We start from the raw sequence: 25,095 nt of genomic DNA on the forward strand, positions 1-25,095 counted from the left end.
AAGCGACAAACCCTGCTCGCTGCGGCATTATGTAGAAGAGTAAATGCTCTTGAACAATCAGACAGAGACTATGGATTGTGAATTGAGGATCTGTTTATTTCTTTTATAACATCCCAATCATCCCGTTATGGGCAATCAACACACTGAGCAATTACAACATGTGTGCTATATAAAGACTGTTTCCTAGAAGTTTCTTGGCCGGACAAACTGCTCTATTACCAGGACAGAGTGTGTGGGTGTATGTGTGTACGGGTATCAGATCATGACCTTATGACCTGGCTAAATTCAGAGGTTAGATAAATATTTGTTTGTGCCTGTTGTTGTCCAGATTGTGTGTTTCTGTTACGATTCAACCTTTCAAACTACAACATAAGGACATACAGTTCAGCCCATAGGAAAATTCAACCAGTTAAATTACACTGAGGAACACACAGGGAACACCAATGTTGCTCTGTGTACCCAAAAATAAACACAATTTATCCTGGAATGATACGAAGCATCTGCTGGATTTAATGTAGTATAACGACAAACGCAACACTTAATATCACTGAGTATGGTTTTGGACCTGATGAGGCCGTGAACCTGGTGGACCGGTGAAGACCTCTGGGTGAAGCTGCATGGCGCCTTAACCCGGCTTCTTGCTCGAAATGCTGCTAATGACGAGTTTGGAGGGCCAATTAAGAAGCTTTTTGTATTAAATATGAATCTAAATGCTCTCTTAGCCTACAGACACACTTTCAAGCAAACACTCTCTCGCAATTTTTCGTTGTCAGTCGTATGAAAACACAAGTTATGTCAGAGAGGATCTACATTTAGCTCACCGCCCACGCTCCAGAGCTAGGCTAATGAGAGAGGATTTAAAATGTTAACAAACACCGTGTACAAAACAAATATGTGTGCATGTGTGTGTGTTTGGGTGTATATGTTTATTAATGTTTATATAATGGGCTGAAGATGCACCACTGTTCCTGTTGTTGATTTGATTAGCTTAGCTAAGCGCTAACCCTCGGGGGGGCCTGCTGCCTCTTCTCTGTGAGATTAACACAACACAGCCACAGTTTGAATATGAATTCAGCATGAATATGGATGTGCATACAAGTGTTTGTGTTCACGTCATTAAAATTTGTGTTAGCAAACATTGGAACTTGCCGTATAAAAGCCTCGAGGACTGACGCTCGCTCGTGAGGTCCGGGACACTCAGGCTGTTTCATTGTTTGATGTTGGCAGCTGCTTTGAAGCCTCGTCGGAGCATGAGGGGGGCAGCAGGTTGAAGCTACACATTCTGATTAGCCCTTTTGTTTTGACGTGGACATCAGATTCCATTTCCACTTGTCTGTATGGACAAGAACATGCACAGATATTGGCAGTCCTGCCCTCACTCAAAGCAGGTTATTCAAACACTTACAGACACATTAGAGCTGCTGAGACAAACACTCTTTGTATGGTGTCTGCATTACGTGCAGAGGAAGACAATTGGCTTTGTTAAAGAGTATCTGTGATACAACTAGTGGTTGGCAGAGACATTTCTGTTCATGCACAGCTGGCTGTGGTCACAAGCACATGAGCTAAACAGCTAATTGGGCCATGCTAGCATGCTGTTGGTACAGAGCAGCAATGGGGAAATCCTGTAGAGGTCAGGCAACATTTGAGAAACAGGTATGATGTTCAGTGTCTTTCAGCTGATGATGAGCTGACCTGATGGCAGCAGAAAGTGTCTTTTTGGCTCATGTGGATGAAAGACACCAAATCCCAGAATGCACAGCACCGCAGGCCACTCCCACTAAGGTCCTCTAGTTCAGAATCAAGAATCAGAAATACTTTATTAATCCCAGAGGGAAATTCGATCGTTACAGTTTCTCCAAAATATACAGTATAGCAGGAGAAATATATTAATAAAAACATTTACAGACATGTTTACTTCAACACATGAGGGCGGGATGCACGACCATTCAAAAATACTACCGGGTTTCTAATGATACAAAGATTAATGCAAATGGGTGAAGTATCCCTTTAAAGGTCCCATATTCTTCTTTTTCTGGTTTTATATTCTCTTTAGTGTGTTTTCATGTCCTGTGCATGTTTAGTCACATCTATGTGCAAAAATTCAAAGTCCGCGGAAACACAGCTTCTCCTACGTCCTCCTGTTAGCTGTAGCATTAGCTGCATGTAACGCTCGGTTCTGGCCCCCCTCGATACAAATTTGTCAGTGTGAGATCACTGATCTAAGCCCATTGGCTCGTTGTGGCCCTGCAGCTCATGTTGAAATTCCCGAGAAGCGTGCTGAGCAACTGACCAATAACGACAGAGCGCATCTGCAGACCAATCAGAGCAGACTTGGCCCACGTGGGGTCTAACAGTGGGGGCTCAATAGGAACATAGATTAAATATACGAACCCCAAAAAGGGAAGAATATGGGCTCTTTAACGTATATGGCTTTATAGCAAACATGCACAACTTGAGTTCTCTTTAAGGCTCTTTTCATTTTCTCTAAAAAAAAATAAAAAATCATTGGCATCCTTGTCTCTCCAGGGCTCTTCAACTGTCCTGAAGAGCTTTAAGCTACGCTGCAACTCCTTTGATTTTTAGGAACTCGTTTAATAATGACCCCCAACATGCAGACCAACCATACAGTTAGAGGATGACTTTATCTGTACAGGTGTTATTAAAGGCTACTATGTTAGATTACAAAAACAATTTGTTGTAATCCTTGTTTAAACATGTAGCGCCTGCAGAGTCAGAATCCCCTTTCTACACACCTCCATTCATTGTTTCCTCCGTCATCCACCCACATTCATCTCACCCTCCAATGAAAAACAGCCACAGTGCCCGCGAAGGGTATACCGGAGTGGACTTTTGCCGGAAGGGACTGAACTTTGCTCACAAACAGAGACTGTGAAACGCGCACACACATTGCGCACATTCATTTTGTTTGCAGTGTGGTTGATATAAATTGTGAAAATATTTGTATTAATAATTGCCTTGCTGTTTTGTTTGATTGTTTTGTGGCTCTTATGTCATATTTTGTGCAGGTTGACTATTTTTTGTTTGCATTTAATTTTTATTTGTCAGACTTGACTCTGACTGGCACCACAAATTAAAACTTTGTCAAACCCGCTACAAACATTTCTTCCAAAGTTTCACAGTGATATTTATATTTGTTAAACGACAGCAGGAGGAGATCTTTCTTTACACAATAACACAATGACAGGACAGGTACAAAAAACTAGATGAGATGAACCTCTTTGTCCACTGGGGCCGGAAAAAATCGACCTAAATGATGTTCCTCATAGCTTCTTTAAAGATTAACATTGCACCCACCTCATCAGTATGCTAATCACAGCCTCATTATTTGCAATGGGAAACATTGAGATTTAGTAAAAACGTCTGATGTAGTGGATTTAAGTGTGGGCTGCAGAGCTGTGGCTTCAGGCTGCTTTCTCTGAACGCTGCTGTAAAAGTGAAAAAGTAGAAGTGGAGGAGCCTGGGAGGATAAACTCATTTTAGTGTAGCAACACCAAGGTGAGCAAACTGATGACCCTTACGCTCCATCTCAGGGATACACCACGATCTCAAATCTGTAATGCAGAACTCAATACACACAAGCACAAATATGTCATAGGTTAATCAGAATCAGAAATACTTTATTAATCCCAGAGGGAAATTTGATCGTTGCAGTTTCTCCAAAATAAACAATATAGCAGTAGAAATATAGTAATAAAAATATTAATCAAATAGAATAGGAAAATAAGTAAGATATCAATAATAGGTAGAAATATTTACACCAGTAAGAGTCAGATGGAATATATACACACATATTCAAGATTATTGTACTGTTTGTTTCAATATTGCACTTTGTTATCAGCTTGTTTGTTAATCAGAATCAGAATCAGGGTTTATTACCAAGTACATTTACACATACAAGGAATTAGACTTGGTGTGTTGGTGCTAAACAATTAACAAGGAAATAAAGCAGAACTAGTAACAACTTAAATAATACAGAATAAGATATTACAATATATAAAATAGAATTTAAAAATATAAAATATAAAAAACACAAAATGTACAAAAGGTGTAATGTAGGAGCTGTGCAGTGGACTATGAGAAAAAATCTTAATGTGTGTAACTACTCACAGAGTGCATGTCAGGAGAATAGCGAGGGCTTTTGACTTTGTGTAGAGGCACATGCACACACACACACACACACACACACACAGAGGCGTGACGGATCCTGCCCCCCTCAGTTGACTTGGGGGGGTAGACAGCAGACATATGTGGCCACCTGTGCCCTCATGCCAGGTTGCCCACCATGGGCTGTGGGCAGAGAGATGGGTGTGATCTGTGTGGGGTTTGGTGGGCATATGCCTAATTCCCCTCCGTCTTGGCAGCTCAGACAGACAGTTGCTCCCTCATCTGCTGCCCTGTTGGACGGGAGCCTGGTGATTGAGCACTGCCCACCTCCCCTGCTACACCATACTCTTTCTTTCTTTCCCCCTTTTTAAAGTCTTTCTATGTGATTTTTCACACTTAAATATATAAATCAAGTCTATCCTCTGAAAATAACTCTGTGAGTCATGACTGTCTACAATGGGTGTAACACCCGAGTCCCACTGTCTGTGATGTTTTCAGAGTCCTATCTTCACTTTGTTTACATCGCCCGGACGGCCGGCTGACTCCTCCCCTCGTGTATAAAAGTTGTTTAATTGAGGGACTAGAGAAAAGAAGAATAACATACTGTACTCACTGCTTAACTGTGTTTCTAGATCACGCTCATTTCAGGTAAATTTACATGCAGTGTGAAGATACGAGCAGAATAAAGATCGCTAGCATTAGCATGCTAACACAACAAAGCAGCGCAAGTTGTTTTGGTTTCATGCTGGTGCTCAAGGGCGACATCTGCTGGATCAACCCCCCCCCCCCCCCCCCCTGCATTGTGCCTAAGGAAGCAACACTCTAGATCCGGTCATTCTGTCTTTATACACAAAAGCATTTGGGTATTGCTGTAGTCCTGGATTCATGTGCCAATATACCTTCTTTAGGGAGGGGAAGGTGTGTGGAACTAGCCCAAGATGAGGCTTTGTACACTGATTAAAGCGCAGGGATATGTTTTGTAAGGTTTACACACACACACACACACACACACACACGAGCATACAGGAATGGTCAGATGGCTGGGGCTATAACCGGTGCTATCCTCAGGGAAGTCTTTAATTGGTCACAGTGCTTTACCATCTGGGGCTGGAGCGAGTGATGGAGGCGGGGATGAAGGGAGATGGCAGGAGTTGTAATAAGGGGTATAGAGAGAGAGAGAGAGGGAAAAAAGAGGGCGAGAGAAAGAGAGAGAGCGAGACAGTAAGTGCGGCGCTGGGACTGAGCTTATTAGTTTTAATACTTGCACCTCCAGTGATATTTGAATCCTAATATTCTTGATAAATGCTGTTTATAGTGTACAAGTGGGAAGGCGTGTGCGTGCGCGTGCGCGTGCGCGTGTGTGTGTGTGTGTGTGTGTGTTGGCAGACTGAGCAAAAACCCTGCACATGTTCTAACAGCCTCAACCAGGGCGGAGACACACACACACACAGTTGTGTTTGTCTGTATGAATTTCTTTGTGGTAATTTCTGTTATTTGAATTCACGAGCAGACGGGAGATGCAAAATGCCTCAGAGAGAACATGACAGATGAATGATTGAGAAAGTGGGTCTAAAAGCTGGTGAAGATGAGAAGAGAAACGTAGAGAAGGAAGCTGATGCTGATTTGGTGGGGGGGTTATTTCATGTGTTTTTTGCATGATGAGTAAATCTTTGATGCTCTAAAGGATTTCAGTCAACGATAGCTTTGCACACAGCTCTTCTCAAAAGCTCTTAGTAAGATTTGTCTTTCATACTCCCACCTCTCTTCAGACTACCCCTCCTCATGCCTTGCCTTTTAATCTCCCGCTTACTCTCCATCTTCCCCAACACTCACTCAGGCTCATTTCCTGGCTGGGCCTCAGTGAGAGGTTGTGTCATATTGTGTACTTTTGTATGTGCGCAATGTCTGAGTGTCCTTGTGTGTGTGTTTTGTGTGTGCATCTTAGTTAGTGTTAAATCCTCCTCTCCTGCCTTTGTGTAAACAGCGTCTCATCATATTTGAAAGCTTCTTCCAGCCGCGGATTCCTCTCTTATCGCAAAAAAGCCTTTTAACACCACGTCACCATTCTCCCTTCTACAATAACAAAAGCCCACTCCGTCATTCGCTGCCCGTCTTTCTTTTCTTTCATCTCCTTCTTTTTTTAAACCTCTCCCACCCTGCTTCTAACGTCCAGTTAAAACCCTGGACACATGGTTTGAAGTCCAGTATAACAGTGAGTGATTCAAGGGAAGGTGACTGAAAAGCTGCCAAATTTAAATGTATTGCTTAAAATGACGTTTTCCATTTTTCTATTTCATTTTATCTTATACTAGTGATGTTTTTTGTCTCTTCATATATGTCCTTATCTCTTAAAATGTACCTTGCAAAATAAATGACCTATATCTATATATGTTCCAATCTAAATGTAGATATTAAGGAAAACACAGCTTGGAGTCAAAATGTGCTTCTTTTTTTTTAAGATTTCTTTTTGGTCTTTTTGTGCGTTTATTGTAGAGATAGGACAGTGGATAGAGTTAGAAATCAGGGAGAGAGAGTGGGGAATGACCTGCGGGAAAGGAGCCACAGGTTGGATTTGAACCTGGGCCGCCCGCTTGGAGGACCATATATGGACTATCCCTCCATACATGGGACGCGTGCACTACCCACTGCGCCACCAGCGCCCCAAAATGTGCTTTTCTAAAAATGTATCTACATGAATTGCTGTTTGTTATTTTTTGGCTGTGTCCATGCAGCCAAGTGACTTGTGCACATAATGACATTAGCTGTACTGTATAATCACATCATGTATAAAGTCAGCTTGCATGTTGGCCTGCAGTGGCTTGTTTACACATCCAGCCGTTCATTGATATGCAGTTGTGTTTGGCCAACTAACATCTTCTGAAGGAATCTTTTTGGCTCTTTGGCTGCTTAATGCAACAAATATGTTCACCAAAGTTGCTAACTGTGTGCGTCTGCTGTTTGATGCTGAGGAGCTGAAGGCTACACAGCAAGTTTATCAGAGCTTTTAAGTAAAAACATTATCCAAAACAGCTTTTTTTTGCCAGCAGTAAAAACAAAAATCGGAGATGAAAGACTCTTAGATTCTGTGTAGAGTTGAAAAAAGTGCATAGTTGCTGCTTATTTTTTGTCTCTGTTCGATGAAGTCTGGACCATGCTAAATGTTAGATGTTGCATGCTAAATGTTAGCTTGTTAGCCTGCTAAGTCCCTTCAGTCCCAAAAATGTCATTCACTAATCACCCGGTGCATGGCATTTCCACCCGCATGCATTTCTTTTTCTGTCTTGCTTTCCATTTACTTTGTGTTTTAAAAACCACCTGGTCTTCAGATGCATTTTATTATTATGTTCCTTCTTGACGCGTCAGGCCGAAACATCAGCTGGAAGATTCAGTCGTTCTCCGTCTGTGTATCCTTAAAAATCCTCCACTGCCCTAAAAGGATGTTGAGCTTATATTATTCACAAAATCCGGAGGAAACGATTAGTGAAATGAGAGGCTAACAAAATAAAGCAGTATGGAGAAAAAAAAAAGAAAATATCTGAAAGTATTTTAATTTAATCAGCAGGAAACACTTTCAAACCATGTTGTAGTTATATAATTGAAAAACTATGATAGATAGTGGTAGCCTTTTAAACTGCGTTTGACATAGAAGTAGAACTTATCCTCTGCCCCTCACTTCTGTTATTAACCAACTGTTTGTGTTTCTTTAAACTCATTTTAATAAGCAGAACACCCCTTAGGACTGTATGTGATTCAGTGACCCAGAATGGCTGAGGAACCGCTCAGGAGGAAATATTTGAGAGGAAAAGCAAGAGGGGAGTATCTCAGTCACTTAAACTGCAACTGTGTTTGTCAGAGAGCAGCTGTCCCCCCAGGCTTGAATATGTGTCTGTGTTTGTGGGGTGTGTAAGAAACATTCAGACCAAAAACTGTCCAATTCTAATATTCCTCTACTTCTAGCTTTAGGTATAATATGTTAAATTAGCCACGAGAGACTGACTCCATTTGTGTCTCCATCTCACACACACGGAGCAGATGTTACTCCCTTTACTATTTTTATGACCCCCGAGGATGAAAATAAAGATTCAACATATTTACACGGCAGCCATTTAGCTCTGAAGTAGGCTAACGCTCAGGCTTGGCGGCTGACGTGTTGTTATGCTGCCGTGTCACAGATGTGAGTGGTTAGCTTATCTTTTCACTTTTTCTCAATAAAAGAGCAACTGATAGAAGAAATGTGTTGGTTCTTGCACTTTCTTAAAGCTAAAAGCACCAGCTAGCTTACTGTTGACAACACGAGCTAATGCTAAAACTCAACAATTCCCTCCTTGCTATGCTAACACCGAGTTAACTAACATTAAGTATTTACAAGCTAACAACGGCAGCTAATCCTTTACAATAAAGTGTTGCACTATATCTTTCATTCAACTCCTTGCTAACCTAGCTAATTTAATAATCTGATTAGTGGCTAAATGTTAGCTGTTATCTGACTGTAGTTTAGGCCTATAGGTTAGCTTATACAGGGATTCTCAAACTTTTTTAGACCATGGACCCCTTTCACGTGAGACATTTTTCCAAGGACCCCCCTCATTATCGTAGCTTTGATAAGCTGCAGGAGGTCCCAGTTTGTAGATATGCTTTTTCAATGATATAGCACACTTTAACAATTGTTTGTAATTTATTCCGCAGACCCCCAAGTGATGGTTCGCAGACCCCCGGGGGTCCTGGGACCCCACTTTGAGAATCGCTGGTCTAATAAACATGACATCAGAGGAAAATGGCATTTGCGCAGATATGGTCAATATGTGAATATGGTACTGACATGCAGAGTTGAAGCTAGTTAGCGAGGGATCACAGGATAACAATATGTCTGCCTTTGTTCTGAGACAGTCATGAGGAGGACAAGCTGGGGGAGGAAGGAGAGAAAACAGCAGGGCTATACGTGATAATTGGGTGCTGACAAGAAAATAACAAAAAAAGGAAATTCACCAGATAATGTGGTGGAGCGAGGAGGGGATGGATGGGGGGGGAGGGGGGGGAATGGATGGGGGGGGGGGGGGGGTGTAGATTGAAGCTCGAGTGAGGCAGAAAAATTTGTGAGGATAAAAATGGAACAGAGTTTGAAGACGAATGGCAGTGTGAGGAGACAGGAGAGACCGCTTCACAGACCCCTTTATTAAATGAAGAGGCCCTCTCCTTTCAGTCACTGTGACCTCTGTGTTATAGCTCAGGACACACACACACACACACACACACACACACACACACACTCTCTCTCTGAGTGTGTGTGCTCCATTAGCAGAGAGCCTTACTGCTCCTAACTGAAAATCTTATAACAGCGTCTGTAAGTCTCTCATATCCCCTCATCCCGTTCCTCCATCCCCCTTCATTTTTTTCAATCTCTCCTCCCATTTTTGTCAGATTGGATGTGGTGTGTTATGACTGAGGGGCGGTCCCTCTGATCAGACAGGATCAGTGTGAGACATTTTTACTTATTTCGCTGTCCTTTGAAAGTGAAACTATTCATTTTTTTTCACAGTGTAATTCACACTGCACATAACCTTCATTACTAAACAGACTTCCTTCATCCTCTTATAGGTATTGGTCCATTGTTTGTTCTCCTTTCCGCCGCGACTTGGGAAAGACGGGTGCAGAAAGTCTGAGTGTCTTTGTCCATAATGCTTTCCCAAAATGTACTTTTCCTTTTAAATCGATCATTTACTGCAACATGTGAACCAACAGAACCGGAGAGCTTAATGTTTCTGAATCAAGCAAAAAGAAAAACAAGATGCAGAGGGTCTGTTTTCACAATTCACAAATAAAATCAGTTAAAGTCCGATCTTACAGGTTTTACATACTCAGTCCATTTAGACCATATTATATAAAACTTTTCTTGTTGTACTCTGAGGGAGAATGTTATCTTTTCCATGACGTAGATGTATAATTTCCGTCCATTCCTCTACGGTGGGTCGGTCTACTTTTAGCCATTTTCTCATTTTTTCAGCTTTTTTACTTGCCGAGTAATTTTCTGCCATTCATGCGACATTTTTCAGACAATAAATCACCCAGATACACAGTTTGACACTTGAAAACACATTACTAATATGTTGATGAATCTGTTTCCAATAACTTTTAATAACCTGACAGTTCCAGAATATGTGGAAGTGGTCGGCTCGAAAGTGAAACTATTCTGTGTCAAAATTAATATATTTGGGTGGCACAATAATTTAATCAATCAACAATGATCCTGATGATTTAACATTCTGTTATTGCATAAAGAGCCCGGTCATTCTGCACAAACAGAAGAAAGGCATCTAGCTTTTTTCAGACCCTGAATATTTTCTTTTAGAGAGAAGCAGAACATCTGGAAGATTCTGATTATTTATTTCTTCTAAACTTGTGTGTGAAGGTTAAACTTTACTCTCTTCCTTTGGATCCAGCTTGTAGTTATCAGGGAAGAGAGAGAGACATGTCTAGCATGACTCATTTGCTTTGACCTTTTTATCTGTGTTTTGGTCATCATGTGACAGATGGTGAACACAGACAGGGAGTAGAAAGAGAGGCAAGGGTTGAAATGCAATAAAATCAACACTGTTCCTCCTATTGATACACGCAGAATATTAACCTCTGCATGGTGTGTTTGCCCTACAGCAAGAACATAACATTTGAGTAATAAAGCGGAGTGTAAGATTTGAAAAATGATTGATTTTTCAGATGCATTCTCTAAACAAGTCCTACTGCGGTTATTATGAAGAAGAGATACGGTATTGGATTGTGTTGCTTTTAACAAATATAAATGTATTAAGGCATAAAGGGCCCTGTCAAAGATTTTGCTTTAAAATACCAAAACACCAGAGCACGAGTGAGAGCAGGAATAATTGTTAAATTGCTTGTGTTAATTGTTTGGCACTCTAACACAAATGAAACAATCGAGTTCATGGAGAATCCTTTTGTAAGATTTGGTAGCTTGATAAGCTAGCTGGCTGCTAGAATCAAGAAGTCTGTTTTAGTCTCTCTTCTAACATTGAGGGTGAATTGTTTTTGAGAATAATTCAAATTCTGACCTGAGGTTCACAACAGCATTTGAGTAAATGGAAACATCAAATCCCTATATGCTGTTCTGTTAACTAAAACTTTAACTCACCATGCCAAGATGTGTTCAGCAATGAGAAAATATTTTATGCCCTTTGACCGAGACCATCGCTGTGGGGAGCTGTGTGGTAAGAGTCTTAAACTGTTTTTTACAAAGTTTGAACTTGGACTTTGTGTTTGACTTTTCCAAACTAAAACCACAAAAGCAAAAGTTTAAGTAGGAAAAGATTAAACATTGCAATCGTCTTTTATGTCTGATATGGAACCATCAAGTTAATATATAAGACCTCTCTTGTAAGTTGCAAGATTGATTGTGAGATGTGTTGCATTGTGTAATGGCAACAGTTTTAGTTGACTCTTCTTACAATGAGAACAATTCTTCTTTTTTGTATTTTCAAATTCTAAATGTAGTTGTGTTGATGTGATGTGTTTGAGTAATTAGAAATGTAATTGATGTACTTTACTGTTAATACAACTTCTACTCATCATGTGAAGATTCATTCTTCAATGTGAAATCTCTCATGCCCTAGCTGTGGGGGATGTGGTACAAGTGATTTATTAGTTCATAGTCTATTTGAGTTTTAAAGGATTTTTTTATTTGTCTTATCCAATATCCCAGAAAAAAAAGTGTAAGGAGGAATACCTTCATTCAAAAGTGTTATCTATTGCAAGATGTGTTACCTTGATTAGCTAGCTAGCAGCTGGCATCAGTTACCCTTTTTGGGCTGCAGTTTGCCCAGTACACGCAGAATGCTACCGTCTTCCCTTTTCTAAGATTATTTAAACTGTCCTCATTGCAGAGAGGACAGTGGATAGAGTCAGACTGTGGGAGCAGAGAGTGAGAAATGACAGATGGGCTCAGTTGAACCAGGGCCGCCTGCACGGAGAACTCTGTGCATGAGGTGCTCGACTGACCTCTGTACATATGGGGGCGGGTACAGCTCAGTAGCAGAGTCTGTCAATGTTCAACTGGAAGGTTTGGGGATATGATCCCAAGCTCCTGCAGACACATGTCCAAGTGTCATTGGGGGGCAAGACACTGAACCACAAATTACTGCGCAAGCAGCGTGTGAATATGTGTGAAAGGGATTAGTTCTGATGGAACTTCTTGCCATCAGAGTGTGATTGTGGTGTGAACGGGTGAATGTGAGAAGATGATTCACTTTTATAAGAATTATTCAAGATTTTGAATGTTCTGAGCTGCAATAAGCACAGGACTTAGATATCAGGAAGTTTTCTTTCAGCAGGAAATGGAGATACAAAACTCTGGTGTATTATAGTATACACTGTGGATACAAAAAAATATTTATAAAAACCCAGAACAGTCCTTACAGAAACCAGCATTATTAACTAATGCTGTAGAGTCACAGTAGAACGTCATAGTGATGAACACGTCATTGACATCAAAATCTAAAAAAACATCCTGCTCTCTGCGTCCACAGAAACCTTTTGATGCCTCTGTTACATAAAATGTAAAAAAAAAAAAAAATGCAATAACACAGAAACATGAAGGAGTGGTGTTCTGCTAGACTCAATAAGGTGCCCGTCTCATCTAATCATGTGTGTTTGTTGTATTATGGATGGACCCCCTGCTGTGGACCCGGCTCACTCACCGCACACTTCTCCTCCAGTCATCTTCTTTCTTCTCTGTTAAAGAACGCTCCCACATGAGTCTTTCCGGCTCTGAGGCATGATCCTCACTCTGCCTTTTTTTCTTCTTGTTGTACTCCATATCCCATATCCCGTCCTTATTATCACTAACAGGCTCTTGGGGATGATGTGTAGACCCCCTGTTTGTCAGAGTTTGCTTTACTGGTAGCTAACAGTGTTTTTTTTTGAAGTCCTGCTTGGTGTTTCAGTCTCCCGAGAACTTTCTCGCTTTGTATGTTTTTTTTTTACCTGACATTTTTTTTTTGTGTGTGACTGTGTATTTGTCGATTTAGGAGTGTTGAAGTAAGATTGTCAGGTACCATGTTTATATATAGGCTACAAACAGAATAATAATAATACTATCTGCAGCACTTCCTGCACAAGAATCATGAAGAGCGTGTGTGTGTGTGTGTGTGTGTGTGTGTGTGTGTGTGTGTGTGTGTGTGTGTGCGCGCGCGCGTGTGTGAGAAACATCAAGCAAAAAGAGTACTTCTATTTTGCTCCTTATCGTTCTGCTTTCTCTTCCTTCTTTGTCTTCTTCCTCACCTTTTTTTTTTCTACTTCTTCCTCCGACCTCGCCCTCCTCTCTTCCAATAGTTGAACCTCTTCATCCCTCATTCTGACTCAAGAGCTCTCAAAGAAAAGAACCATGTATTGGAGGATGTGTCTAGGCAGGATAATGGATAACAAGTGTGAGAACAGACAGGGTGAGGTGCAGTTTCCGTATTTATCTCCATTTCTACTTCTGACCCAACACGCCTGCATAATGCCACGTCTCATCCTGGGTCAGCGTGTGACGTCTGAGGCAGGGCAGGACTTGAAGTGGTGCTGGAGAGCGCCCACACGCTCTGTTTTCCTCTAAGCAGCACTCTCACATTTCACAGAGTAATTAACAATAATTACCCTTCTGGCTCTGCCAAATGGCCATTTGCTTTGCAGCAACACACACAGACGTAAGGCCACTTTGTCAAGTGTTAACCAAGTCACATGTGGCTGAACATCTGCATTGCTAGGCAGCGTTATCGTCAATGTCATATGTTATTGGGTAGACATATTCCTATACACTTGCTCGCTGTCAGGCTCTTTTCTTTCTTTGAATTTTGCCCCAAGATAAATGTAGATGATCAGCAACCTCATTTCAGAAACGCTTATAGAGAGGACACTTTTGGCTCAATGTTAAAATGCCATCACACAACAAAGCCAGTGCAGGAATTCAGACTGAAATAGAAAACCCTGCCGGCTTTAAGGTACACACATGCTCTCTGCTGGCTCAGCTGGGATAAAAACAGGCATGATTTTAAAACCTCTTCAATTAAAATATATGTTTTACCTAGCTTTACTTGCCCAAGCCAGAGGCCGACTCCCATGCTGTCAAAAAGAGATAAACAGTTGATATTTTTAGTTTCTGCTCTTACAGCTAGTTTCAAGTCTTTTTTTTAATTACAGCTTGTTGTCCTTGTTGAATATTATAACACCATTCTTAGTGGAGCTGACAATAAATGAGAGTATGCTTTAACCCTCATGCATCATTATGGACATTTTTGTCAAATGTTCAAATGTTTCCTCTCCATCTGGTCATCATTTTGTTTGTTAGTGCATATGGAACACATTTTTTCTAAGAAAGTCTCTTGACACATTTTTGAATGCACATTTTTTTTGTTAATAGATCAATAGAACACTGAAACATGTTTACGACCCTCTGAAGTCACTGAGGACAAAAATGTCCACAAAAAACTTCTAGAAAAATAGAACAGATTTTTTTCTACTTTTTTCTGCATAAATCTCTTAAACAACTCCAGCCCTGCTCAAAACTACCAAACATTCAATATTTTTTAGGAATTTAACCCTTTAAATGCCAGAATCATGTAATCAAACTGGCATTTAAATGGTTAAATTGTGACTTCATGTACTGTTCGCAGTATCTGTACTGTTTGTTTCTATTTGTCTGTATTTGCCTAGCTCATGCTAATGTCCTGTAAATGTGTTTGTCTTGATTTGTCATGACTGTGGTTTATGTTTCATGTTCTGCAGAACAGGAACCTGCTGGAAACCAGTTTTTTAAAACTCAGTCAGGCCGGTAAACTGTAACTTAATGTTACTTTTAAACTTCCCTGTATAATAAATGAAATGAAAAATGACTTAAGAGGGTAGTAAATTAAACTGATGCCTGAGGGTTGAGGCTTGGCTACCTGTGATTGACAAGTTGTTTCCACAGTAACTTCATTTGGTTAACCCCACATTGTTCAGAAATCAGTGGGAGACGTTCTGATGGCCATGTCCACTTCTTCCATACGCTGTATGGTCTGAATGAATGTGGAAGGAATGAGTCATCAGGCTGCACAGAGTCCAAGTCTAAAACCCTGTGACAGACTTTGGCATGAACTGTAAGCCCGGCCTTATCACCCTAACCCTGTTACCCTACAATGCCTTTTTTGGCTGATGTGGAGAAAAACCCTGCTTCCAATTCTTCTGTGGTAAGATGTATAAACTTCACAAACATGATGCATGTCCACAAACTTTGGTCGTGTAGTACAGCTGGTAGGGTGAGTCCACCGGCTCTCACATGGTTTCCTGTTGACTGCGGCGCAGTTGCTGCATTTTATTTTCCAGGAAGCGTAAATGAATTCCTACACGGGTCAAGAGGAGCTACAGTGTGGATATTGCCATCATCCAAACCTCTGACATCTACTCTCTTATTCTGATTGGACGGCAGCCAGTAGCAAATGTTTTGACACTACTAAAGTGAGGCTAAGCTTCCATCAGACTCAGGAGGAGAAAAAAAAGAGACAAACACCCTTCAACTTGCACTCAACACATTTGAAAAGACAAGCAAGAGCAAATGCATGGAATACAGTGAGATGTAATCTGCGTGGGTGTGTACATGATGTAACATCACATGTTTGTACGGGTATGGGAAGGGAGTGTGTGCTTATAACATATGCAGCAGTGGAAACATCCAGAGAGCAATGTAAACCTCTGCAGTCCTGTCAACACCATGACACGACCACAACAGAAGTGTCAGCTGGTTGCATCTTCACCATCTGATGTCAGAACAGTGCACACACAAACAAACAAGCCTCTTTGATTTCCTGCTTCTTCTTCTTCTTCTTTTTGCCACTATAAAAAGAGAATCTTTTCTGCAGCTTCAATAGTCGTGGCTCACGCTGCGAGGAGAAGTTTGGCTTCATGCAGAATGTACAGATCAGACTCAATAAATTATCATCTTTTTTTCTCCTCATGTCGACTTTGCCAAATCTCCTTTCCTGCGTCTTTGTGTCCTCGTGTCCTCGTGTCCCCCACACTCCTATCCCCTGTGTGCCTGGACTTAAAAGGCCAGCTTGAGGGATGACAACCGTCGCTCACTTCATAGGGCTGAGAGTCGGAGGATCAGGAATGGAAGCGAGATGAAAGCAGAAAATTGCAGATATGGTAGAGCGGGAAGAGAGTAGTTTTAAAGATTTATAAAAGGATTGACAGCATCAGTGTCAGTCAAGAGAAGCAGAATAACACCATCCTTCTTCACACCTGCACATGAGCACCTCCATCTCAAGGAAAGAAACATCTGATCCATCAGTGGAGATGCTTGAATCGTTACTGCTTTGAGACTCGAGAGTTCACTCGAGAGGCGAATGGGATTTTAATGAGGAAGATTACATTTAATCCTTTATGAGGTCCTTGAATCCTTCAATTTTTTGATGGTAATAAATACAGGTTCATCGGGTTGCGGTTAATACATGCGCATGTTATTTTTTTTAAGAGCGGTGAAATGACAAATGTTTTGAGTTTGGTATAAATGTGCTCATCCTGATTAACCTCAGCACACTCTCTCTCCCAGAATTACTGAAGGAAATTAAACAAGTTTATTAAAACCTGCAGATATACTAATAACAATCTGGCATTTGCTCTTAGGGACCGTTTTTAATATCTGTTTACTCCGAGGTAACACTGTGGTAACACTTAGATGAGCTTTGAAGGTGTTACAGCTGCACAGCTACATCTTCTATTAACAGAATGAACTCAAGACCAGTTTGTGTATTTGTTTATTAGCCACATTGAAGGGACTACATTATGGGCTAACAGTATGCAGAGTGGCCCCAGGAAGCTGCTCAGAACATATTATCAAAATTAATTCTACTGAATTCATGTTACATACTGAAGCCCTGAGTGGACACACATCCATACAGCTTCTACAATTCACTTATCAGACTCTTTTATCCAAAGCGACGTACATCAGAGAGTAAGAACAACACAAGCAAGGATCTAGAAAAAAGGGAACAATGTCAGTAAGAGCAAACGATCAGCTTTGAGTCTGATTGGACACACAGGTGCTGACAGGAAGTGACCAGAGGCAAAGCACAACATTGAGGGCAGTTCTTGAGAGCTCTAATCAGTATAGAAACCATCTTATAAGTCGTCGTTATCAAACAAAAACCATCGTCATTACCATCATCATCATCAATAATATGGAGACCATCATCATTAAGTTAGTAGGTATTCATGAAAGAGCTGGGTCTTTAGCTTTTTCTTAAAGGTGCAGAGGGACTCTGCAGATCACATGGAGTTTGGAAGTTCATTCCACCACCGGGGGGCGACAGAGGAGAAGAGTCTAGTCAGAGACTTAGGACCCTGTTGTGAAGGTTGGATCAGACGCCTTTCATTGGCAGAACGTAGTGGGGGGGGGGGGGGGGGGGGGGGGGGGGGGGGGAGTGTAGACCAGCTTATATTACTTTGTTTTCTCACGTGATAACAGGTCATTACCGGTGGTTTTCTCGATATCTCGACTTATTCATGTTGCTATCTCGAGATAACAACCCTGGTGTTTTGCACGATGACGAGGTTATTTCTTGGGATCTTGAGTTGACGACTGAAATTTTTTTTGTTATCGAGGGGAAACCAGTGAAGTGAAATGTATGGATGCATGTCTCCTTAGGGTTTCCAAAGTTTAAAAGTCAAGAACAGGAAATGTATTGTGGTGAAAAGAAAAAAAACTGTGTTGGTCTGTCCTTCACATCTAGCCGGCTTATCTGTACTCAGCCCTCAGCCCATCCAAGTAATCCTTAAAAAAAAGTAACCAATGTAAAAACATCCAGGCATTGTGGCTTCTTTTGTAAATGCTTCTCAAACGGGGGTGATATTGATCTAGAACTGGTTTTGGCATGTGTTGATGTGTAAAATGTCTCTCTTGATCAAACTTCAGAATCACATCGTCCTCAGTTGTTCCTTGATGTGCTTATTTTAGTTTTTGGATATCCTGTAAGGTCGTATTGGGCTTCACCATATCAGGTTTTAACTGCATCAGTCTTCTGATGCCATCAGCTATATGGGACTGATGACGAGATATGCTTCTGGGAATGATGGTCAACATTACAGGAAGTGTTGTATTGTTGATGTAGCAAACTGCATTGTTCAAAATCTAATTAGAAACTTCAGCATGAAACTGTGTTCAGATCAAAAAACAAAAGCAAGATTCTCCTCTTTCAGAAACGTCTGCCGTCATTTCAGTTTCTCATTCACGATGCCTGTTTGTTGAATTGATCATCTCTGATGCATTCCAGCAAGCCGTCACACGACCGTCCAAGAGAGACAGGCTGTCATCTCTATACAGACTGTTTTTACAGAGTACACCAAAGCCTGCTGATGTGTGATTGGCCGATACTTATCAGACTGCAAACGCACAATAAACAGAAACCAGAACATTTGCAACTCTGAAATTCAGATTATTAATTCTTATGAAGCAATTAACAGCATCACCTGCTAGTTGGACATATAGATTTGTTGACTACAAGAAAAACCTGGGATTTGTTCTTAAGACCAGTTTGATTTTGTTGTTATTTAGCACACAGCTGTCATGGTTACGGTAGAATAAGTTAGCACGGTGTCCCCACAAGGGATGAAAGTCAGACTGTGTGTGTGTGTGTTTGTTTGTATTTGTGTGTGTGCCAGAAAATGCCTTCTCATGCTGCTCCTAATCCGTCCCAGATTGAGGTCAGTGGGGCTGCTGGAGGATCTTGGTGTGTTTACAACCTCGGCCTGACCTCTCGCTGAGATTGGCTGACTCCTCCGGTGTAGGGATCTGATTCGTCTGGAGTACTGCAGAAGTGTTCAACATCTTTATATAAGATATCAGGCTGAGTGACGGGACATACTTTACCCCTCAAGCAGGTCCACAAAGGGGGGAATGGGAGTCACTATGGTTTGTTGTAGTGATTCCCTGCTGCTTTAGAAGGCCCGAGCATCACGTGGGAGGGTTGCTATGGCGATGACAGGTTGTAGCGTAGGTGTGTTGTTGTGGTAACAGTATGTGCATGGGATGCTGCCGTTCACTCATTGTTGACTGGAGAGTCAGAGCGAGAGGTCCTCGAGGGGAGCAGAATCAGACTTTTTATGACGCTCTTGTTTTTCTCTCTTTTCTGACACAGAGCGATAAAAGAGAAAGATAATCCCTTCAACATAGGCCCTGGTGATACGCTTAATATATTAATTGCTTTTCCTTTGATACAGATACAACATTAGAATTGAAGACTGTGTTATTGTAAAAGAATGCCGAGGCTAAATCCTGTTACAAATAAAGCATCTGAATAAAAACAACCAACACAGGCCCACTCACATTCCCATGTTAGTCGTTTCATAACACAGCCAACAAACAAATATATCAGCAGAATATTTTTTATTGCTGCCCATGACTACCAATTGCCTCCCTTGCTTGCCAGGCTGTTTATCAAGCACTCAGAGTAATGGGGGAAGCAGATCAGAGGGCATATTCACTCACACCTCGTCAGTATTTTCCAAGATTGCTTCCATCTCTCTGGCAGGAGACTCTGTAAATACCTCCCAGAATGCAGCGTGTCATTAAAGTGCGACTGTTGTTTTTTTTTGACCCACCTGATTACTCACTTTCTCTCGCTGCCACTTCTGTTTTATCGTTGTTTCCCTCTCTGAGTGTCTTGTTAAACTCCGCTAACCAGATGTCGAGCCTCTTCTCCCGCCTCCTCTATCGTTTCTTCTCTGATCTCCCTTCCTCCCCCCCCCCCCCCCCCCCCCCCCCCGCATGTTTGTTTCATTAGCCTTGTCTGTTTCTTTGTTCTCGCAATCCCCCATCTCGCAATTTTACTCATGTTTTCACACACACACACACACACACACACACACACACACACACACAGCCTTGTGTTCCATGCACTTGGGACTTGTATGCACTTGGATGCATCAACTGATTGAATTCTTCTCCTGCGTCTGCGTTCAGTCTTTGCAGGTGACTCAAGGAGACAAACAGACCCTCAAACATGCTGATTTGTCCTCCTCACAATGACAATCCCTTAAGAGGCTGAATAGCCCCCAACATCTTCACAAAGAACTCCACTAGCATAAACCCAAACAAAAGCTCTGCCACTTTCCAGGCTTCTAAGAGCGGCTCTCAGGCACCACATGGAAATGCAATAAAGCTTCTCCCTGCATTATTCGCTCAATTCATTTTATCCCAGCCTAGCTTAAATGCTTGACTGCTGTCCATTGTGAAAAACTGACGGCTTTGAATATTCTCCATTTCTTCAGCATTGTGTAAATATGTATGGGCGCATATGCACATGCACACAATGCCTGTGTTTGTGTGTGTGTCGTTGCACCATCCGTACGCTTGCGGCCTTTAACCAGTGAGGTAATGTACTGCATTAATGACAGGAGACAAACAGGATACAGCTCCTACAGCACCACAGCTTTTACTACATGATACTGGGACTACTTTTTCAATGTGTAATGACCTTGTGACCTTCCTGAAGGCTGTCATTAATAAATCCCTCGAGGAAGTCCTAATCACAACTTCTTAAAGGACATCCTATCAGGCCCTGCATGTGCATTCATCCAACCTTCTCAACATATTTAACTCATTTACCACACTCTCTAACCCCCCTTCAGGGATAAAGTCCAAAATATCAGATCAGAGGACATTGTTTTCAGTATCTATTATATCTTTGCAAGGCTGCATGTTAGATCATTTTGAAGAAGCCTTCTAACCGGGTAGCCTTGTATTAAAGTGTTGCTTTTCTTTTGTCATCTTTGTGCAGTAAATCTGTAAATCTACAAATTCAACACAGGATGTCTTCTAGCAATCATTTATAAATTTTTCTTTGTTATAAACTGTTTGCCGTTTTGAGGTTGTCAAGATACCGGAATTTTAAACTCCCAACACAAAAGAGCTCAACAGTGATCGTGTATATTAAAAAATCTTAATATTTGAATAGCAGTTTGGATACCATGGCAACAGAAATACAAATATTAGGAACTCAATATCAGGTAATTTGTTGTTTTCAATCATCAAAAATTGGCTGCAAACACATGCACAGTTGCACACTGTCTGATTTGGCAACATGTTTGCACTTGTGTATCAGTGCCAATGGACTGATTCCTCTCCAACCCACGTCTTATGAAATACACATCTTTTTTTTTAAAGCTTATTGTTATTGAAAATATGCATTACCTTAATGACTAATACATACTATCACATGATATCTTGAGCTGATTCTGTTGACCAATTAGAGTCCGTGTTCCAGACATCCGAACAACGGGTCGCTTTGTTCCTGATGTGAAGCGCTGAAATCAAAGAGGCATTGTGCACTGAAACCGTGATCCACTCCTTTCTGTTCTGAATGGTTTTACATCAGTGCAGCACTCAAAATTACGAGTCAAACACAGATAACATTTACATTATTTTTTTCTTATTATTCTTATTTTTATTGACATTTTTATGACACAATACAAACAAGAGTGAAAACCCATAACCCAAGAGGAGAGGAGGTACACATATTACAAATAGTTCATCTAAACGCTGTGCCAAGGACACAAAAAGCATACATATCATTATTATACATCATCAGTGTGTTAGTGCGACATCCAAGCTGTCCGCAACAGAAATGTCCATAAAGAAAAAAAGATGAATCCATACAGGTACAGATGTTGTCAGGGTAAGTCCAAATGTTGCAAGAAGGGACCCCAAGATTCTTCACATTTATGTTTACATTGTGAATCGTTAGCTCACAGTTTCTGAGGCATGCTGGAGTTGGTGTCTTCCAATTTTTTTAATTTAACATTTAGATTCTTGAGCAGAAACTTAAGGCCTTTTTGGTCACAACAGTCCCCTCCAAAAAAAAGGCAGCGTAATCCTGGAAGGTCTGATTAACCAGTGTTTTGTTATCATCGTGGGGAGGTGTGTTATCTTAGTCAAATTTATGCTTCATGTCACTCTTTATCTTCCTCTTTTCTGAACTTACTCCTGTAACTCTACACCCTTGTACGTATCCAAAAATACTTCTTAGCTCCTTTTTGTAAAGCTGCACGTATTTATTTCCGTCTATGTGTGCTGTGTTTCCAGCCTCACATCCTGCTGTCTCGGTTTGCTTCCTTGCACTTGGATGTCCCTCTCTCTCATCTCTGCCGTTTTAAACCATCTGGCTTGAAGTCCAACTTCTTCTTGTTCTCATTTTGTATTGTAAGATAGAGTCTCAGCACTTTTAACTGGCTGCATATTTAGATTTTGTGAAAATTTTTTTATTTTTTTTGAAAAGTTGGTTGGGGATGGAGAGAGTGGCTGTGAGATTACAGCGTGGAGCTGCTGAAGCAGACAATATGGCACATAGTCGGTGTGAAAAGAAGGGGCCCGAGGGGTCTCTGGAGGCTGCATGAGATTGAGAGAATGTTATCAACACACATGTGAAAGTCATATATGGAGCCGGAAATAGAGGGCAGTCACCTCTGAACAAAAAGCTTGGCTGCATTTACACCTTTCCCTCACACCAGGGACCAAACCAGATTATGAAGCGCCTGCAGCAGAATGCCTGTTTACTTTATTTTCACTTACAGGATAGTTGATACAAACAAAGAGATTAAAATGTATTGCAGACATTTTTCTTTTGTTTCAGAATAAAAGCTTAACAAGCTTCTTTTTTTTCATTTGAAAATCAGGGAGATAATGTAGAATAATGGACAAGATAAGGTTTTATTTTTTAGTAATTCCTGACTCGTTCTCTTCTTTTCTCTTTCTGCAGTCATCGCTGATTCTCTGACGGTGACGGCTCCAGCCCAGACTCTGTCCAAAGTGGAGGGCGACACGCTCCAGCTGACCTGCGAGGTGTCCCGCACCACGCTGCAGCACACTCACTTATCCGTGGGCTGGTACCTGCGCTCCCCAGAGGACGCCGCCGCCCCGCCTCAGGAGCTGGTCACCTTGTCGAGGGACTTCGTCCTGCGCTCGGGCGGACTGTACCGGCAGAGGATGGCGGCGGGGGACCTGAGGCTGGATAAAACCAGCGCTACGAGCTACAGGCTAACCATCCACAAGCTGCAGCCCGTGGACCAGGGCCTGCTCTACTGCCAGGCCGCCGAGTGGATCCAAGACCCGGATGGAAGCTGGTTCGCGATGACGCGCAAGCAGAGTGACAAGACTCAGCTGCGGATTCAGCCCACAGGTGAGTGAGGGGAAAACCAGGGCAAAGGGGGCGGGAGTTGTGTATGTGTTGTCAACTGTTAATAATAACTTTATTTTTATATCACCTTTTATAAACACAAGTTTACAAAGTGCTTTGACAAACAGCAAAAACAAGAACAAACTAAACCAAACACAGAAGAACAGAAACAACAGCAAGAACATAACAAATGTAAAATACTAAAAATAATTAAATACAATTCAACAGAAAAGAACCCAAAGTGCACGATACCCAACAGACATATATAACCCGACCATCACAAGAACCATCATAAGAACCATCATAAGAACCATCATAAGAACCATCATAAGAACCATCACAAGAACCATCATAAGAACCATCATAAGAACCATCACAAGAACCCAGACAACACAAGAACCATCACAAGAACCATCACAAGAACCATCACAAGAACCATCACAAGAACCATCATAAGAACCATCATAAGAACCATCACAAGAACCATCACAAGAACCATCATAAGAACCCAACAACACGAGCTGAGACCAAGAGGTCCAAAGATTTAAAAAGATGTAAGAAACTAAAAGAGCTCAAAGAAAATCAAAAGAGAACAGCAATAAGAAGGTAAGAGCAGGAAAAGAAACAAGTGAATAAATGATCAAAAAAATAAAATATTAATAATAATAAAAAGTATATATACATATAAAACATAAATAGACAAAGTAAGATAAGATTACCATTTAATTACCAATAAAAAGTGGGTATGGTGTCTACTCTTAAGTCCCCCTTGTCCTGTTTGACAGACGACACACCCGACCCTCTGATTGCTGATCAGTATCACATGCTAAGCTAATTATAATAATTATAATTTATACTTTATTGATCCTGTGAGGGGAAATTCGTTTTTACACTCTGTCTAGTTAACATGCTACACAAACATGCACAAACAGGATCCTATGTACATGCACTAATGGAGGGGTCTCAGAGTGGGGGGGCTGCCCACGGTGGGCGCTCCTGGGCTGGTGGGGGGGGGGGGGGGTTGGGTGCCTTGCTCAAGGGCACCTTGGCAGTGCTCAGGAGGTGGACTGGTACCTCTCCAGCTACCAGACCAACTTCCGGACTTGGTCCGTGCCGGGACTTGAGCCGGTGACCCTCTGATTCCCAACCCAAGTCCCTACAGACTGAGCTACTGCCGCTAATTAGCTCACTAAAGAAAGGGCTTAACTGAACCTCCACAGGCTCCTCCCCTTTTTGTATGTCTGTGTGACGGGCAACATTACAAGCACATCCGAGGATATTCTAAGCAGCTCCAAACAGAGTGGGCGTCTGACACGGGGAGCCTCACATGAACGATCTCCCAGGCAACAGGTAGCCCAGAGAGCAGAAGACAGAATGTGTTTCTTTTTAATTACTTCCTTTGCCAACAATTACAGCATTCTTGTTTTGTGCTCGAGCGCATTAGTGGGAAACAAAATCGTGCTGGTTCAGTGCGGTTGCCAACTCTGAAGGGGGGGGATTGTCTAATGGAAGGGAGGAAGTGAGTTAGCAATCGAGGGAGGGAGGGAGGGAGGGAGGGAGGGAGGATGACACAGAGCTGAGGAAGTAACAAGAGAAGCAGGAATATAATGATCAAAAATAACAAGAAGTTAACAATCAAACATATGTACATCAGTTAAATAAAGGGAGAAAAAATACAATAGAATAATACAAGGTCTGTACACTTCCACTTGTGGAGAGAGTTATTATTATGATGGAAGTATGTGGGAGAAAAAAAAAGAAACATGATGGAGAG

General features: G+C 41.5%; 1 protein-coding gene across 1 annotated transcript in view; it reads left to right on the forward strand.

Moving 5' to 3' along the window:
• igsf3 (immunoglobulin superfamily, member 3) overlaps window positions 1-25,095 on the forward strand; it is a 97,555-nt gene that overhangs the window by 33,068 nt on the left and 39,392 nt on the right. The window contains exon 3 of the mRNA XM_061053034.1: window positions 22,905-23,324. Within this exon, the coding sequence (XP_060909017.1) occupies window positions 22,905-23,324 (420 nt within the window). The remainder of the gene's footprint in view (window positions 1-22,904; window positions 23,325-25,095) is intronic.

The sequence above is a fragment of the Labrus mixtus genome, chromosome 13 (genome assembly GCF_963584025.1).
Source record: "Labrus mixtus chromosome 13, fLabMix1.1, whole genome shotgun sequence".
Lineage (NCBI taxonomy): Eukaryota > Metazoa > Chordata > Actinopteri > Labriformes > Labridae > Labrus > Labrus mixtus.